General features: G+C 39.6%; 1 protein-coding gene across 3 annotated transcripts in view; it reads left to right on the forward strand.

The window, feature by feature from the left end:
- Nucleotides 1-3884: 3884 nt before the first annotated feature.
- Nucleotides 3885-17838, forward strand: part of LOC144254870 (cytochrome P450 2C18-like) — a 35759-nt gene continuing 21805 nt past the window's right edge. For 2 of the 3 annotated variants that reach the window (XM_077798585.1, XM_077798586.1), the window contains exons 1-5: nt 3885-4052; nt 12603-12765; nt 12934-13083; nt 16076-16236; nt 17256-17432. In XM_077798585.1, coding sequence (XP_077654711.1) covers nt 3885-4052; nt 12603-12765; nt 12934-13083; nt 16076-16236; nt 17256-17432 — 819 coding nt within the window. The remainder of the gene's footprint in view (nt 4053-12602; nt 12766-12933; nt 13084-16075; nt 16237-17255; nt 17433-17838) is intronic. The other variant, XM_077798587.1, reaches the window with a different exon arrangement.

Here is a 17838-nt window from a genome sequence, read left to right on the forward strand (position 1 = left end):
TCAAACTATGGAACAAGCACAGGTGTTCATCAGTGGATAAATGGATAAAGAAAATGTGGCATTTTATATACAAATGTATATGATATGTATATTATACACAATGGACTTTTATTCAGTCATAAAGAAAACTGGAATTATGTCATTTGAAGAAAAGTGGATGGAACTAGAGATCATTATGTGAAGCAGAATGAGTCAAAGTCAGGAGGTTAAAGGTTGTATGTTTTCTTTCATATGTGGAAGCAAGAGAGGAAAAGGAAAGAAAGTTGGGTGCAGATCCCAGAGACCAACAGTATGATATTGGTGTAAGAGTAGACAATTGATGAACAGAACAGAAGGCTTAAGATATATAAATACAATCAACTGAGGTTTCACAAAAACAAAGAAACAAACAACAAAACAAAACAAAACAAAACAAAACAAAACCCAAAGGCAATTTAATGAAAAGACAGATTTTTTTCAATAAGGGTGGCTGGAACAACTGGACATTCACATATAAAATGGTGAATCTAGATGGAGACCTTACAGACACCAGGAAGGATAAGTCACCATAGATGGATAGTAAATCTACACATAAGGCACAAAACTATAAAATGTGGAGAAAATCGAGATGCCCTTCTTCAGAAAATAGCTTTTAAAACACAATAGAAACACTGTCCATAAAAGGAGGAACTGTTTAATTACTTTTAATTAATGAACACTTCTATTTTGCAAAATATATAACCAAAGAAATGAGAAGACAAGCCATTCATTAGAAGTAACATTTGTAAATGACATCTCTGAGAAAGGACCATTATTCTAAATATACAAAGAACACTTTATATGGAATATTATGGAATTGAACAACCCAAGTAGAATTGGGCAAAACATCTGAAGGAACATCTGAACGAAGATGACATTCAAAGGCAAATGAGCATGTGAAAAAATGCTTAACAATCATACACCATCCCCTATGCAAACTGAAAACAAGATGAGATTCCACATGGAATGGCTAAAACCAAACCACTGATCAAACTAAAAAGTTGGCAAGGATATAGTTTAATGGGGACTATTAATCACTGTTGGTGTGTTTTAGTTAACTTTTGTGTCACTGTGACCAAAATAGCTGACATGAACTAATTGGAAGAGGGAAAGTTCATTTAGGGCTCACAGTTTTGGATGTCCCAGTCCATAGATGGCTGACTGCATTACTTTGAGTCTTGCCAAGGCAGCACATGATGGGGGAAGGGTCCAATGGAGGAAAGTTGCTCAGCTCATGATTCCAGGACACATCACCAGTGACCCACCTCCTCCAGCCATGGTGATGAGACTTTGAAAGACATTTTAGTAGTCACATCTACCATGTGATCCAGCAGTTGTGCTCTCTGTAATTATCCAAATGAATTGAAGACTTGGGTTCTCACAACAATCTGCAAATGTGTATATATAGCATTTTGATTCATCACTGACAAAAAGCAGAAGTCAGCAAGAAGTCTTTCAATAGATTGATGTACAAACAAATGGTGGTAAATTTACAATACAATCTTATTTGTGTTAAAGGGAAATGAATTCTGAAAGCATGAAAATCCCATGAAGGATTCTTTGCATATTAGTAATTGAAAGAATCCAAACAAAAAAGGCTGCATATTGTAGGATTCCAAATATGTAACATTCTGGAAAATGCAACATTAGGGTAAGACTGAAATGACCATTTGTTGCCAAGAGCTTGTAGGCTAGGAAGGGATGAATAGAGAGAGCCAAGAGGACTTTTAGGACAGCGAATGTAATCTGCATGACAGTACACTAGTGGTTACATGTTAGTGTACATTAGTCAAACCCCACAGAATCTGCAGGACCAAGAGTCAACCCTAAGTAGTCTATGATCTGTGAGTGTCTATGTTGGTTTGACTGTATCTAATGAACCACCCTCCTGAGGCTCACTAATTGTGGGAGGAGCTGTGAGTGGACGTGAGCAGGGTGTGCCTAGGAACTTTACATTTAGGTTTGCTGTTACTAAACTTCTTTAGAAGTTAAATTTTGTTAATTAAAAAGAACAACATTCTAATCCACAATTCTGGCAAAGTTGAGGTTTGTATACTGTGAATCTTGAGGGCTTCCTGCTGATACCCTCCTGAGTATTTGGACTGGGATGAGAATTCTGTGCCATGGGAAGTAGGAAATCACTGGGGAGCTGGAAAACCAGGATTCTGAGAGAAGATCTTGCACTGCTGCATTAGTGACACTTCATCTCACTTGGTCAGTGATTGTTCCTCATTGCTTAAAAGTAAAGTTCACACACTTGATCTCAGAAAACTCGTGTATTTTTTAATTATTTTATATTCTTTCATCTATCAAAGGAAAGGACCAGGCAGTATTCTCAGGTCAACAGGAGAAGAAGGGATGATCAGGGACACACATCTCTTAGGAATAAAGTGATTCCTGGGACAAAAGCAACTGAGGTGATTTTTACCCAAAATAAGTCAATCAGTTTCTTTTCAGAGTTCAGAGCTCTGCGGGTCAAGCAACAGACTACTACTTGTTTTGCCTTGCAGGTAGTCATCCCCTGCCATGACTTGGGATCATGCCATATTCTGCAGGTTATAAAACTGAACTGTTTTGATCCCTATTTAGTCAATCATTTGTATAATTATTAACAAAATTCATGTTTACTTTGAAAGTCAGTGATTATGAGGAATCATGAAATACTGAACCTTGTTGCACAATTGGGAAATATTGGTGAACACTGTAGAAGTGAATGTCTTTTTTCTTTTTTCTCTTTGATTAACATATTGGTGGTCCATCTTAATGGGTTTCATTGTGATATTTCTATGCACACATTCAGGGTGTTTTGATTAAATGCAGTGTGTTCTTATCAACCCTTCTCCCATTCATTTGGCAGCCTCAATTAACTAGGATCCTAATTTCCAGTCAATTTTCTTTATCTTCCACACATGAGAAAACATGAAGTCCTTATCTTTCTTTGTCTAGTTATTTCAGAGAATAAAATGCCTTCCCTCTTCCATCTATTGTGCTGCAAAGGACACTATTTCATTCTGTTTTATGTCTCTATAATATTAGAATGTGTATCTATGCCATATTTTCCTTATCTGTTATCTGACAGTGGGCGTCTAAATTGATTTCTTATCTTAGCTATTGCAGGTAGTCCCATAATAAACATGAGCATGTTATAAACATCTCTTCATATGCTGATTTCATTTCCTTTTATGTTTACTCACAGGTGAGATATCTACATTTTATAGGAATAGATCAAGTATTTTTTTTTTTTTTGGTTTGTGCTTTGAGAAACCTCTATACTGTTCTGTATAATGACCTTACTAATTTTAATTCCTACCACCAGTGTATAAGAAGTGAGTTTCTCCTTGTGGGGAAGGGTGCAAGATGCACTGATGGTAGTTCCTAGGCTCAGGTCTACCACGAGCAGTCTCTGTGTCCTTGTCCTATCCTGGACACTGCATCTCCAACTGTATGTTTTCAAAACATACAAGTCATGGAATATACTGAATTCCTCAAAGTCATAGATTCCGAATTGGCCTGAAGTGTGTCAATTTAGCATGACAAGTAATTTTCTTGCACAAAATTATTAGCTTAAGTATTTATCAATCATAACAGCACATGAAAATATTTGTTCTTTCTTTTTTCTACTAGCTGATAACTGGACAGCAACCTAGTACATTTAAATCATAATCTCCAGGGTGCTTCCTAGAAAACAAGAAATATCAATATTTTCTGTTTTATCTGTTGTTGGAAGAAAGCCTCCTCTAGAGAGATGAAAGTCCACTCAGCTTACTGTTTGTTTATGTGTCAAAGAGTTACATATTGGATTAGCAGGAGACTATAAAATTTGTATAGCAAGGTCACAGTTATCTCAGTAGGAAGAGAAGACTCCAATGGATCCAGTGGTGGCCCTGATTCTTGGTGTCTCCTGTCTGCTTCTCCTCTCACTCTTGAGACACAGATCAAGGAGGGGGAAGCTCCCTCCTGGGCCAACTCCTCTTCCAATTATTGGAAATATCCTGCAGATAGATGTTAAGGACATCAGCAAATCCTTAAGGCATGTAAGTATGCTTTGTGCTCCTTCAGTGGCTTGTGATGGCAAGTCAGTTGATTGCTGTTTTTAAAGATAGTGTACTTCTGGAGGAATACTCTTTTAACAGATGAAAATACTCCCTGTAAACCTTGATGTCATGTGCCATATTAGCTCCATGTTTTACACAGGATTGCTATGAGTATAGAACTTCTCTGCAGAATCAACAATTATACCTGAAAGCAAAGAAATAGTGTAAAGGTTTTTGCAATATCATGAGGTCGGATATAGCAACAGGAATGAAAGAGACACAATGAGTCAGTGTCCAATTGATGATATCAGAATCTTTTGGTTGCTGCAGAAATTCTTTGCCTGGGGCTGGGAATGGAGAAGGGTAGAAGAAATGGTTCTTCCAGTGGATACTCATGTCTTTGTTCTGCCTCTGTAGTGCGTACTCTGTGTATAAGCTTCAGACCCCAACCATGGCTGGGCATTAGGATCAAGCGAACTAACTTAAAAATACCACTTTCTAGGGTTCACCATAGGGCTATCAGCATCTTCTGCAAAGAGCTTTGTAGGTGATCCTGAGCAGTCTCTTGGGTATTGATTCCAAGGTGGGCACAGGAGTTCGATAAAGTGCTCGAGCATCAAATGTTGATTCAGTGATGTTCCAATTTTGTTCTCTTATCTTAGCTGTGGAACCCTTGAAATGAATTTGGAATTCTCTGATCTCATTTTCTTTTTTTGTTTTAATTTTTTTTATTGTTGGTCGTTCAAAACATTACATAGTTCTTAATACATCATATTTCACAGTTTGATTCAAGTGGGTTATGAACTCCCAATTTTACCCCGTATACAGATTGCTGTATCACATCAGTTACCCTTCCATTGATTGACAAATTGCCTTTTTAGGGTCTGATGTATTCTGCTGTCTGTCCTATTCTCTACTATCCCCCCTCCCCTCCCCTCCCCTTTTCTCTCTCTACCCCTTCTACTGTAAATCATTTCTTCGATTTGTATTATCTTGTCTTACCCCTCCTTTCCTCTTATATATCATTTTGTATAACCCTGAGGATCGCCTTCCATTTCCATGCGGTTTCCCTTCTCACTCCCTTTCCCTCCCACCTCTCATCCCTGTTTAATGTAAATCTTCTTCTCAAACTTTCGTCCCTACCCTGTCCTTGTTTACTCCCCTTATATCAAAGGGGTCATTTGGTATTTATTTTTTAAAGATTGACTAGCTTCACTTAGCATAATCTGCTCTAATGCCATCCATTTCCCTCCAAATTCTATGATTTTGTCATTTTTAAATGCAGAGTAATACTCCATTGTGTATAAATGCCACATTTTTTTAATCCATTCATCTATTGAAGGGCATCTAGGCTGATTCCACAATCTTGCTATCGTGAATTGTGCTGCTATGAACATCGATGTAGCAGTGTCCCTGTAGCATGCTCTTATTAGGTCTTTAGGGAATAGACCGAGAAGGGGAATAGCTGGGTCAAATGGTGGTTCCATTCCCAGCTTTCCAAGAAATCTCCATACTGCTTTCCAAATTGGCTGCACCAATTTGCAGTCCCACCAGCAATGAACAAGAGTGCCCTTTTCCCCGCATCCTCTCTAGCACTTATTGTTGTTTGACTTTCTAATGGCTGCCAATCTTACTGGGGTGAGATGGTATCTTAGGGTAGTTTTGATTTGCATTTCTCTGACTGCTAGAGATGGTGAGCATTTTTTCATGTACTTATTGATTGATTGTATGTCCTCCTCTGAGAAGTGTCTGTTCAGGTCCTTGGCCCATTTATTGATTGGGTTATTTGTTATCTTATTGTCTAATTTTTTGAGTTCTTTGTATATTCTGGTTATTAGGGCTCTATCTGAAGTGTGTGGAGTAAAGATTTGTTCCCAGGATGTAGGCTCCCTATTTATCTCTCTTATTGTTTCTTTTGCTGAGAAAAAACTTTTTAGTTTGAGTAAGTCCCATTTGTTGATTCTAGTTGTTAACTTTTGCGCTATGGGTGTCCTATTGAGGAATTTGGAGCCCTATCCCACAGTATGTAGATCATACCCTACTTTTTCTTCTATCAGATGCCGTGTCTCTGATTTAATATCAAGCTCCTTGATCCATTTTGAGTTAACTTTTGTGCATGGCGAGAGATAGGGATTCAGGTTCATTTTGATGCAAATGGATTTCCAGTTTTCCCAGCATGATTTGTTGAAGATGCTATCCTTCCTCCATTGCATGCTTTTAGCCCCTTTATCAAATATAAGATAGTTGTAGTTTTGTGGGTTGGTTACTGTGTCCTCTATTCTGTACCATTGGTCCACCCGCCTGTTTTGGTAGCAGTACCATGCTGTTTTAGTTACTATTGCTCTGTAGTATAGTTTGAAGTCTGGTATCGCTATACCGCCTGATTCACACTTCCTGCTTAGCATTGTTTTTGCTATTCTGGGTCTTTTATTATTCCATATGAATTTCATGATTCTTTTATCTATTTCTACAAGAAATGCTGTTGAGATTTTGATTGGCATTGCATTGAACTTATACAGAACTTTTGGTAATATCGCCATTTTGATGATGTTAGTTCTGCCTATCCATGAGCAGGGTATATTTTTCCATCTTCTAAGGTCTTCTTCTATATCTTTCTTTAGGGTTCTGTAATTTTCATTGTATAAATCTTTCACCTCTTTTGTTAGGTTGATTCCCAAGTATTTTATTTTTTGGGGGGATATTGTGAATGGAGTAGTTGTCCTCATTTCCGTTTCAGAGGGTTTGTCACTGATATACAGGAATGCCTTTGATTTATGCGTGTTGATCTTATATCCTGCCACTTTGCTGAATTCATTTATTAGTTCTAATAGCTTCTTTGTAGACCCTTTTGGGTCTGCTAGGTATAGAAATATATCATCTGCAAATAGTGATAATTTAAGTTCTTATTTTCCTATTTTTATGCCTTTAATTTCTTTCCTCTGTCTAATTGCTCTGGCCAGTGTTTCGAGGACTATGTTGACCAGAAGTGGTGAGAGAGGGCATCCCTGTCTTGTACCAGATCTTAGAGGGAATGCCTTCAATTTTTCTCCATTCAGAATGATGCTGGCCTGTGGCTTATCATAGATTGCTTTCACAATGTTGAGGTATGATCCTGTTATCCCTAATTTTTCTAGTGTTTTGAACATAAAGGGATGCTGTACTTTTTTGAATGCTTTTTCTGCATCTATTGAGATGATCATATGGTTCTTATTTTTAAGTCTATTGATGTGGTGAATAACATTTATTGATTTCCGTATATTAAACCAGCCTTGCATCCCAGGGATGAATCCTACTTGATCATGATGTATAATTTTTTTGATATGTATTTGAATCCGATTCGCCAGAATTTTATTGAGGATTTTTGCGTCAAGGTTCATTAGAGATATTGGTCTGTAGTTTTCTTTCTTTGAAGTGTCTTTGTCTGGTTTCGGAATCAGGGTGATGTTGGCCTCGTAGAATGAATTTGGAAGTTCTCCCTCTTTTTCTATTTCCTGAAATAGCTTGAAAAGTATTGGTGTTAGTTCCTCTTTAAAGGTTTTGTAAAACTCTGCTGTATACCCATCCGGTCCTGGGCTTTTCTTAGTTGGTAGTCTTTTGATGGTTTCTTCTGTTTCCTCTATTGTTATTGGTCTGTTTAGGTTGTCTATATCCTCCTGGTTCAATCTGGGCAGATCATAAGACTCAAGGAATTTATCTATGCCTTCACTATATTCTATTTTATTGGAGTATAAGGATTCAAAGTAATTTCTGATTATCTTCTGTATTTCTGAAGTGTCTGTTGTGATATTGCCTTTTTCATCCCGTATGCTAGTAATTTGGGTTCTCTCTCTTCTTCTCTTCGTTAGCATGGCTAAGGGTCTGTCAATTTTATTTATTTTTTCAAAGAACCAGCTTTTAGTTTTGTCAATTTTTTGAATTGTTTCTTTTGTTTCAATTTAATTAATTTCAGCTCTGATTTTAATTATTTCTTGCCTTCTACTTCTTCTGCTGTTGTTTTGCTCTTCTTTTTCTAGGATTTTGAGATGAAGTATGAGATCATTTATTTGTTGGTTTTTTCTTTTTTTGAGGAATGAACTCCAAGCAATGAATTTTCCTCTTAGAACTGCTTTCAATGTGTCCCATAGATTCCGATATGTTGTGTCTGTGTTTTCATTTAACTCTAGGAAGTTTTTAATTTCCTCCTTGATGTCTTCTAAAACCCATTGATCACTCAGCAAGCTATTGTTCATTCTCCAGGTGATGCTTGATTTTTCCTTTCTTCTTTTATCATTGATTTTCAGTTTCATTCCATTATGATCAGATAAGATGCATGGTATTATCTCTACCCCTTTGTATTGTCTAAGAGTTGCCCTGTGACATAGTATATGGTCTATTTTTGAGAAGGTTCCATGTGCTGCTGAGAAAAAGTGTAGCTACTTGATGTTGGGTGGTATAGTCTATATATGTCAATTAAGTCTAGGTTGTTAATTGTGTTATTGAGTTCTATAGTTTCCTTATTTAACTTTTGTTTGGAAGATCTGTCCAGTGGTGAGAGAGGTGTGTTGAAGTCTCCCATGATTATTGTATGGTGGTCTATTAGACTCTTGAACTTGAGAAGAGTTTGCTTGATGAACATAGCAGCACCGTTGTTTGGGGCATATATATTTATGATTGTTATGTCTTGTTGGTGTATGGTTCCCTTGAGCAGTATGAAGTGTCCTTCTTTATCCCTTTTGATTAGCTTTGGCTTGAAATCTATTTTATTAGATATGAGTATGGACACTCCTGCTTGTTTCCACGGTCCATATGAGTGATATGATTTTTCCCAACCTTTCACCTTCAGACTATGTATATCTTTTCCTATCAAATGCGTCTCCTGTAGACAGCATATTGTTGGGTCTTGTTTTGTGATCCATTCTACTAGCCTGTGTCTCTTAATTGGTGAGTTTAAGCCATTCACATTTAGGGTTATTATTGAGATATGGTTTGTTCTTCTATCCATATTTGTTTATTGATGTTACTAAACCTGATTTGTTATCCTCTTTGACTACTTTCCCCCCTTTACTGTCCTACCTCCCATTGTTGGTTTTCAATGTTATTTTCCATTTCCTCTTCCTGTAATGTTTTGCCAAGGATTTTTTGAAGAGATGGTTTTCTAGCTGCGAATTCTTTTAACTTTTGTTTATCGTGGAAGGTTTTAATTTCATCTTCTAACCTGAAGCTTAATTTCGCCGGATACACGATTCTTGGTTGGAGCCCATTGTCTTTCAGTGTTTGAAATATGTTATTCCAGGATCTTCTAGCTTTCAGAGTCTGTGTTGAGAGATCAGCTGTTATCCTGATTGGTTTACCCCTAAATGTAATCTGCTTTCTTTCTCTTGCAGCTTTTAAAATTCTCTCCTTATTCTGTATGTTGGACATCTTCATTATAATGTGTCTAGGTGTGGATCTCTTATGATTTTGAACATTCAGCGTCCTGTAGGCTTCTAGGATTTGGGATTCTGTCTCATTCTTCAATTCTGGGAAGTTTTCTCGTATTATTTCACTGAATAGACTGTTTATTCCTTTGGAATAGAGCTCTGTGCCTTCCTGTATCCCAATGACTCTTAAATTTGGTCTTTTGATATTGTCCCATAATTCTTGGATGTTCTGCTCTTGGTTTCTTAGCAGACTTGCTGAGCTGTCTATGTTCTTTTCCAGTTGAAATACTTTGTCTTCATTGTCTGATGTTCTCTCTTCTAAGTGATCTACTCTGCTGGTAGTATTCTCAATTGAGTTTTTAAGTTGGTTTATTGTTTCCTGCATTTCTAGAATTTCTATTTGTTTGTTTTTTATTACCTCTATCTCCCTGTGAAATTGATCTTTTACTTCCTGGATTTGTTTGTCAATGTGATCTTTCATTGTCTGATTTTGCTGTCTCATGTCTTCCTTGAGACTCCAGATCATCTGAAGCATATATATCCTGAACTCTTTATCTGATATTCCATCTGTTGCAGCTATTACCTCTTCTAAAGTTGAGTTGACCTGCATTGCTTGTGGTCCTTTCTTTCCTTGTCTTTTCATACTGCTCGCGTTTCTTTCTGCTTGGTGCAACTGTTGTGGTTTTGAAATTAACCCCCTATTTATTTATGTTGCTCTTGTATAGTTGGAAAGTCTCCCTTGCAGGGCGGGTAGTGGCTGTGCTCCTCCACTAATTATGGTGGTCTGTCTACCACGCTGATCAGTCGCAGGTCTGCCCCCCCTGCGGGCACGGGAGGCGGCTTTGCTCTGCCCCCACTCCAATTGTGGTAACGTAACTACCACGCCCTGGGGTCGCAGGTCCTGATCTGGATGTGGGTGGAGGCTCTGCTGGGTCCCCACTCCAATTGGTGTGACGTGTCTACCACGCTGGCAGACCTCTAGGCCGGTGGGTCGCAGTTCTGCACAGCACCCACTCCCAATAGGGGTACCTGACTACCTCTCCAACAGGCCGCTGAGCCCCCTCCGAACTCAGGCGGCGACCCTGCTCCACCCCCACTCCAACCAGTGTGACGCGACTGCCTCGGTGTTACGTGTCCCCCACGCTGGCAAGCTACCTGGCCTGACTTGCCAGTGGGCGGCAGGTCTGCCTGCCCTGTTTGCTCAGATAGCAGCTCCGCACAGCCCCTACTCCAAATGAGGTAACTTGACTACCGCGCCTCGGGGTCGCTGGTCCTATTCTAGGTGTGGGCGGCTGCTCTCTTCAGCTCCAGCTGCGTTTGGGGTGTCATGATACCACGCCGGCGGGTCACTTGGCCTGCTCTGGGGGCAGGTGGAAGTTCCACTCTGCCCCACAGCACCTAGCAGGACTCTGATTGAGAAGCAGTCACCGCCGGTTCCCTAGCCTTGGGCCAAAGCAGCTTAGGTAGCCGGAACCCCGCCTCTCCGATCCGGATACACTCTCCACTGGGAGGTGGCTCCATCGAGCGACCCCCACGGGTTCCCCAGCCCCAGGCCAAAACTGTTCCGGGAGTCAGAACCCAGTCGCCCCAAGCTCAGCGCACGCTCCATTTGGAGCTAGCCTCTACCGGCAGTCTCCGCAGTTTCCTTAGACCTGCGCCAGGTTAGCCCCGGGAACCAGAATCCAGCTGCTCAGTGCCCGGCGCACGCCTTGCCCGGCACGAGCCTCTAGGAATATTCTCCACAAGATCCCCAGTCCAGAGCATGAGCAATAAATCTGTCTGCTAGACACAGGCAACTACCAGCCTGAAATCACCTGTTCCGTAGCTGAATGAGCTGAGATCAGTAGAACATGGGGATGATTACATCATCTCTCTGAAATGGCGGCTGCTGTCCTCCACTGTGGTCCGACTGGTGTCTGGAACCAGGCTGGACTGCTTCTCTCCTCTGTCTCAAAGCAGGAACTCAGCACTAAGGGCTGCCAATGTACCCCTGGCGTGAGCCCCCACAAACCTGTTTTGATGTTGCAATCTATCGGAGAGTGGTGGTGTATCTTTCAGCTTTCCCAGATGGTGGCTGCTGACTGCCTGGATGGAGTGTCCGCTGTGGGGGATGGGACAGGACTGTACTGCTTCCTTCCCCTTCTGAAATCCCGTACTCGGCCCAAGGGTCCGTGTGGGATTGGCTGGCGGGATTCCACCTAATGGCAGGCCCTAACCTCCCTGCTTGCTAATTAATGGCTTCTCTGAGGCGCCACGCCTTCTGTAGCCACGGGGCAGGCCACGCGAATCAGTCGGCCTGGATCTCCGGGGTCCTGCTGCTGGCTGTTTTGATGTTGCAAGCTGTTGGAGAGTGGTGGTGTATCCTTCAGCTTTCCCAGATGGTGGCTGCTGACTGCCTGGATGGAGTGTCCGCTGTGGGGGATGGGACGGGACTGTACTGCTTCCTTCCCCTTCTGAAATCCCGTACTCGGCCCAAGGGTCAGTGTGGGCTTGGCTGGAGGGATTCCACCTATTGGCAGTCTCTAATAAGGCTTTTCTTTAGTGCGCTAGTCTCAAAGGTATCCACTGTGAACTCCTCCTCTCCTTGTAATACCGCTTGGAGCCCAGGAATTTGAGACCAACTTGAGGCAACATACTGAGATGATACCTACACTAACATGCATGAGACCTTAGGTTGTTAAGTGGTAGAACACTTGCCTAGCATGTATGAGACCTTAGGTTCAATCTCCAGTTCCTTCTACCCTCCTATCTCCTCCCTTCACTGGCGCGCCTTCTTGCTGGGTTCCCTATTGCTGGCAGAACTCCACACCCGGCCGCCAAGTCACCGTGGAGACGCGCCCTGCCGTGGTCCGTCGTCGCCTGATCTCATTTTCATTGTTAATGAAACAGGGCAAATAAGACTGCTGAATGCATTGATGTGAGAATTAATTTTAATCTGTGTCTGAAAAGCCTTGAAATTATATGGCACATCAGAAGCTATCCATCAATGGCAGAAATCAATCATTTACATATGAAATGCAGAAATATTTCCATCTCTGTGTGGTAGAATAAAACCATAAAATGATGATGATAATATCAGCCAGAATCAGCATGATGCATGGTTTAGGTAGTGATTTGGTTTGCTAATATTTGCATTTTTTCCCATTTCCAGTTGTCAAAAGTCTATGGCCATGTGTTCACCCTGTATTTGGGCATGAAGCCCATTGTGGTATTGCATGGATATGAAGCTGTGAAGGAAGCCTTGGTTGATCATGGGGAGGAATTTGCTGGAAGAGACTCTATCCCAATTTTAAAAAGAAGTAAGAAAAACTTTGGTAAGTGCACGTGTGTGTGTGTGTTGTGCAGTGGTCATTGGGATGAGCAGAGTGAAGAAAAGAGACCAGAAGGGCTCCTGAGGCAGAGCTTGGCCATCCCTGTGGTGTCCCCCAGTAGCTTTCCTGCCTTGTTGGATCTCCCTTCTAATCTCTTTCCTCTACTTGTAGGTATTGTTTTTAGCAATGGAAAGACATGGAAGGAGATAAGACGCTTCTCTCTCATGACCCTGAGGAATTTTGGGATGGGGAAGAGAAGCAAGGAGGACCATGTTCAAGAGGAAGCCCGCTGCCTTGTGGAGGAGTTGAGGAAAACCAATGGTGGGTGCCTGTTTGTGTCACTGACCTTAACAGAGTGCCCTCTTCTCTAGTTACTTTCTTGGAAACATTTCAGTTGAGTGAGAGCTCTCATGATGGGCCTTGGTTGTGACCCCATGTGGGACAGGGATGGTTTTAAAAAGGGACAGGACATGTTTGTTTATCAGTGTTGCCTGGGTAGTGATGTGCTTTGGCCTGCAGTTGGGGAGTAAAAGTTCTTTTGATCTGTTTCTGTTCTGAATATTTTTATTTTTCTTTCCAATCAAAAATTATGAACTTAGTATGTGAGTGGGTTTTTTTATTCCCTAAAGAGTTAAGGAGCAGTGTTTTCCCTTAGTGTAAATGAGGGCAACCTATTCCATATCATGCCAGTAGAAAACCTTGGTGAGTGATGGGGAGGCAGTGACCCCACCACTCCTTCACGGAATCCCAGCTCGTTGCCATCTGCTTTCCTTAAGTTGGACGGTACTTGTGTGAGCAGCTTCACCAACATGGCTCAGGATTTCTTCAGGTCCAGGCTGTAGCTTTGGCAAGTCATGGTATAATGTATGCTTTCAATTGATTAGCTTTATCTTCATAAAATTCTCATCAATCATTTCATTATAAATGCAGAATGATTTTTATAAATAATCACAAACTGCATCTTCTTACCCATATTTAGTGTTTTTTGATTCACATACTTTGGTTAAATATCTGTTTTCATATAAATCTACAAAGTACACAGACATTTATAAAATGGTTTCTTTAACTAGATTTTAAAGACTATCAGTGTCTCCTTACATAGTCTCACCTAATAGAATGTTAACTCTGTTTTCAGTTTTCCATTGGTTTCTTCCCCTATTCGTTGGATGTGGTGTTAGAAATTATGGTCCTATTTTCCTCCTACTGTCAACTCTACTCACTTGTGAAGTGTCTGTCATCGTGAATGTGATTATCAGCTTGGATACCAAATGACCTTTTTTTCACATTTTCTGTTTCAATTGAAATGGAAGAAAAGATTAAAAATTCAATTTTACCAGTGCACGACACACATGTATACACACTCCAAATTTCCAAGACTCTGCAAGTTACCTTCCACCTCCATGGATGAAAATATCACATTTCTAAAAGCTTAGAGCCCTGCAATATTTAAAATGCTTGCATATAGTATCTAACAGAAACTTTTTCTATTTTTCAAATGCCCTCCTATTTTTTCAAAGTGGCTTTGATTCTTGTCTCCCTTATTTAAGGTCCACAGGTATGAATTTGCAAGCTCATACATATAAATTGGTACCTATTATTTGATTATACAATTTATCTTATAGATTCCCCACAAAAAGGAACACTTCCTATATTTTGATTTCATTTCCTATAAAATAATATACTTAATGTATAAGATGGACAGATTTCAAAGTGATAAAAATATACCATTCTTTTCTTTCTTTCATTTTTAATTGTTGATAGACCTTTATTTTATGTATTTATGTGCAGTTCTGAGAATAGAACCCAGTGCCTCACACATGCTAGGCAAGCACTCTACCACTGAGCCACAGTAAATTCATTTCTTGAACTTTTAAATGAGAAATAATATGTGTCTATTAGTTTTGCATTTATGATTGCCTTACCTGGGTTTTATATATTGAATAAAAGTAGTTTATTTTTGCAAAGAAATCTAACCCACTTATTGATATTACTTTATCTTCTCAAAGATCACACACATTTTGCTTTTCTCATTTTTTCCTCTATATGCATGAACTCACCCACAATCTCACTTTAGTTCCTCTCCACTGGTTCAACACAGAATTCTTTCTTCCATTCATTACACATAAAAATGTTTCCAGGCCCACATCATAGCCTCCTTCTGTATCTCTTTGTTGTATTTTCCATAGGCTTTACAGACAGATGTGATTTTGTTCTGAATACTTGAATTATTATGTTTAAGATGGTCTTTTGCCTTTAAGAATTAGCCCTTGGCTTGGCATGGTTGGGCAAGCTTATAATGGCAGTGACTTGAAAGGCTGAGACAGGATGATCTCTAGTTCAAGGCTAGCCTCAGCAAGTTAGGGAGAACCTAAGAAACTTAGCAAGACCCTGTCTAAAAATATAAAAGAAAAAAAGGGTTGGGGACCTAGTCCAGTGCAATAGTGCCCTTGGGTTCAATACTCAGTCCAGAAAACCCCAAGGGCTAAAGAGGTGTAAGTAAAAGCAGTGGATGTGAACTTAGTGTTGTAAACTGCATTACTTTAGGTAAAAGTGATTCTTTGTTCTTTTTGGTACTGAAGATTGAACCTGGGACACTTTACCAGTGAGCCATATCTCCAGCCCCTTTTATTTTTTATTTTGAAACAGGGTCTTGCTAATTCTTAGGGCCTTGTTAAGTCCTTAGAGCCTCACTAAGTTGTTGAGGCTGGCCTCAAACTTGCAATCCTCCTCCCTCATCTTTCAGCACCTCTGGGATTACAGGAATGTGCCATTGCACTTGGCAATTCTTTGTTTTCATGCATGTGAACATTTTGCTGTCAGTTGCTCTGTATACAATATACTGTTTAAAATGTGTACATCATATATACCTGTGTTTCTGCTCTGGATACTGGACTTGTTAAGTAAAAAGTTAAGTCATTTTTTTTAATATTTATTTTTTAGTTTTATGTGGACACACTATCTTTCTTTTATCTTTATGTGGTGCTGAGAATCGAACCCAGTGCCTCCTACATGCTAGGCGAACACTCTACCACAGAGCCATAACCCCAGCCCCAGAAAGATAAGTCTTTATCTTCCCAAATAGCAGAACGTTTCAGTATAAAGTGTATAAGTCAAGGCAGTGGATATGAGCTGAGTATATTAAACTCATTTATTTAGGTAGCGAGGCTGTCATGGCCAATTTTAAAGATATTTTAAAATCCTTTCCAATTCTTTTTTATTGAAACATTTTGATTAATTTTCAATTTTTTGATAGTTGTCCTTTTAAGTTATACATGATCATAGAATGTATTTTGATTCATTTCCAATTCTTTAGGCTCACCCTGTGATCCCACCTTCATCCTGGGCTGCGCTCCTTGCAATGTGATCTGCTCCATTATTTTCAAGAACCGGTTTGACTACCAAGATCCAGATTTTCTCACCTTGGTGAACAAGTTCAATGAAAACATCAGGATTCTGAGCTCTGCATGGGCGCAAGTGAGGCCAAGATCCATTTTCCTTTAGAAACACTTTAGTCTTTTTTCTTCAGACACATCCAAAATAGTATATGGTGCATGAGGTGATGTGATTGCTTGGATTGTACTGTCTTGATTAGAGCCATGGAGCAAATATCTGGGAAAGGTTTTGAATTCTTTATTTGGCATGCAGGAATATGAAGGTGCATGTATAGAGCTGGCTTTGAGCCCACTCCAGTGAGTGGATATTTCTTTACATATCAAAAGCCTTGTTTTTGTAAGGCTCTTGTTGACTGCCCAAGGGATGACCATGTCACTCAGTGGACATCCTAGGACTTTTTGAAAGCTCCCATTGCCCACAAGGCCTGCCCAGCTATCAACACTTAGAGGACTTTTCATCCAAACATGTGGCAGGAATATCTCAATTCAGAAAAAGTATATTTTCTGGAAGTAAAGAGAATAATAGGGACAATGAAACTTTGAGGAATCACTGAGTGGGGTAGGGGTTTTGGTGTGTAGCTGCTATCCTAGCTAAAAAGATCACTGGGTTAGGAGAGACTGCTCTACCTGACAGTTGGGCTCCATGTTTTCTTGGGCCACCTCATTCCACATCTGAAGCTGATTGACAGAAATAAAAAAGCAGGGACTAGTGTTGTGTTCTAAATCAATGTTCCCCATATCCCTTAATGTCTTTTGTTATCTGTGAAATGTGAATCACATTAATTCATGCTGTCATATTTCATGTTTTGGGGTAAATTGATGTAGAAATCAAGTGAAGTTGTATAAAATTAAGTTTTAGAATTAAGAAGTTTTATAAATTTCAGGAAAGATTATCACTTGTGATGCTCCAGTAAGAAATTTCTCCCATAAATCATTGTATAAGAATGATTGAATTATATATTTTTCAGTAACAATGACACCTCAAGGTAGACCCAAATTTTATTTACATATAGAGCAATAAGTTCTTATGAAAGCTGGCAACATGTCACCTCTGTGTTAATTAAGTACTTTTTATAAATATATTATTGTTTTCTCTTCTAGGTCTACAATAATTTCCCTGCTCTCATTGATTATCTTCCAGGGAGTCATCACATTTTATTCAAAAATACTGATTATATTATAAATTATATTTTGGAGAAAGTAAAAGAACATGAAGAATCCCTGGATGTTAATGATCCTCGAGACTTCATTGACTGTTTCCTGATAAAAATGGCTCAGGTACAGTGTTGCCATCAGCCTAGTTTTTTGCTTCCTTGATCATGTTGTGGTTTTGTGAACCCCTTTAAATTTGTAGAAATGTTACATGATCAGGACAATAGTGATTCTGAAGCACTTTGATGACCCAGTGTATCATGAATCTCCACGAAGCATCATGGAACACATGCAATTTTTAAATAATTAGAATATGCTGACTCTATTCTTTAGATAAAAATCTATGTGAGGAGAAAGAATGCACACCTAGGTTTTTGAGAGAGTTAATAAATACACAAATTGTCAGTTAGACTGACTCAAAGAAAGAAGAGATGACACAAATTAATAATGAAACAAAAGGAAGGTTGTGGCTGCCGAAGGGACAATTTCCAATCAAGTTAGAACATATAAAATACCATGCCATGACATGAGG

The sequence above is a fragment of the Urocitellus parryii genome, chromosome 5, assembly GCF_045843805.1.
Source record: "Urocitellus parryii isolate mUroPar1 chromosome 5, mUroPar1.hap1, whole genome shotgun sequence".
NCBI classification, from domain to species: domain Eukaryota; kingdom Metazoa; phylum Chordata; class Mammalia; order Rodentia; family Sciuridae; genus Urocitellus; species Urocitellus parryii.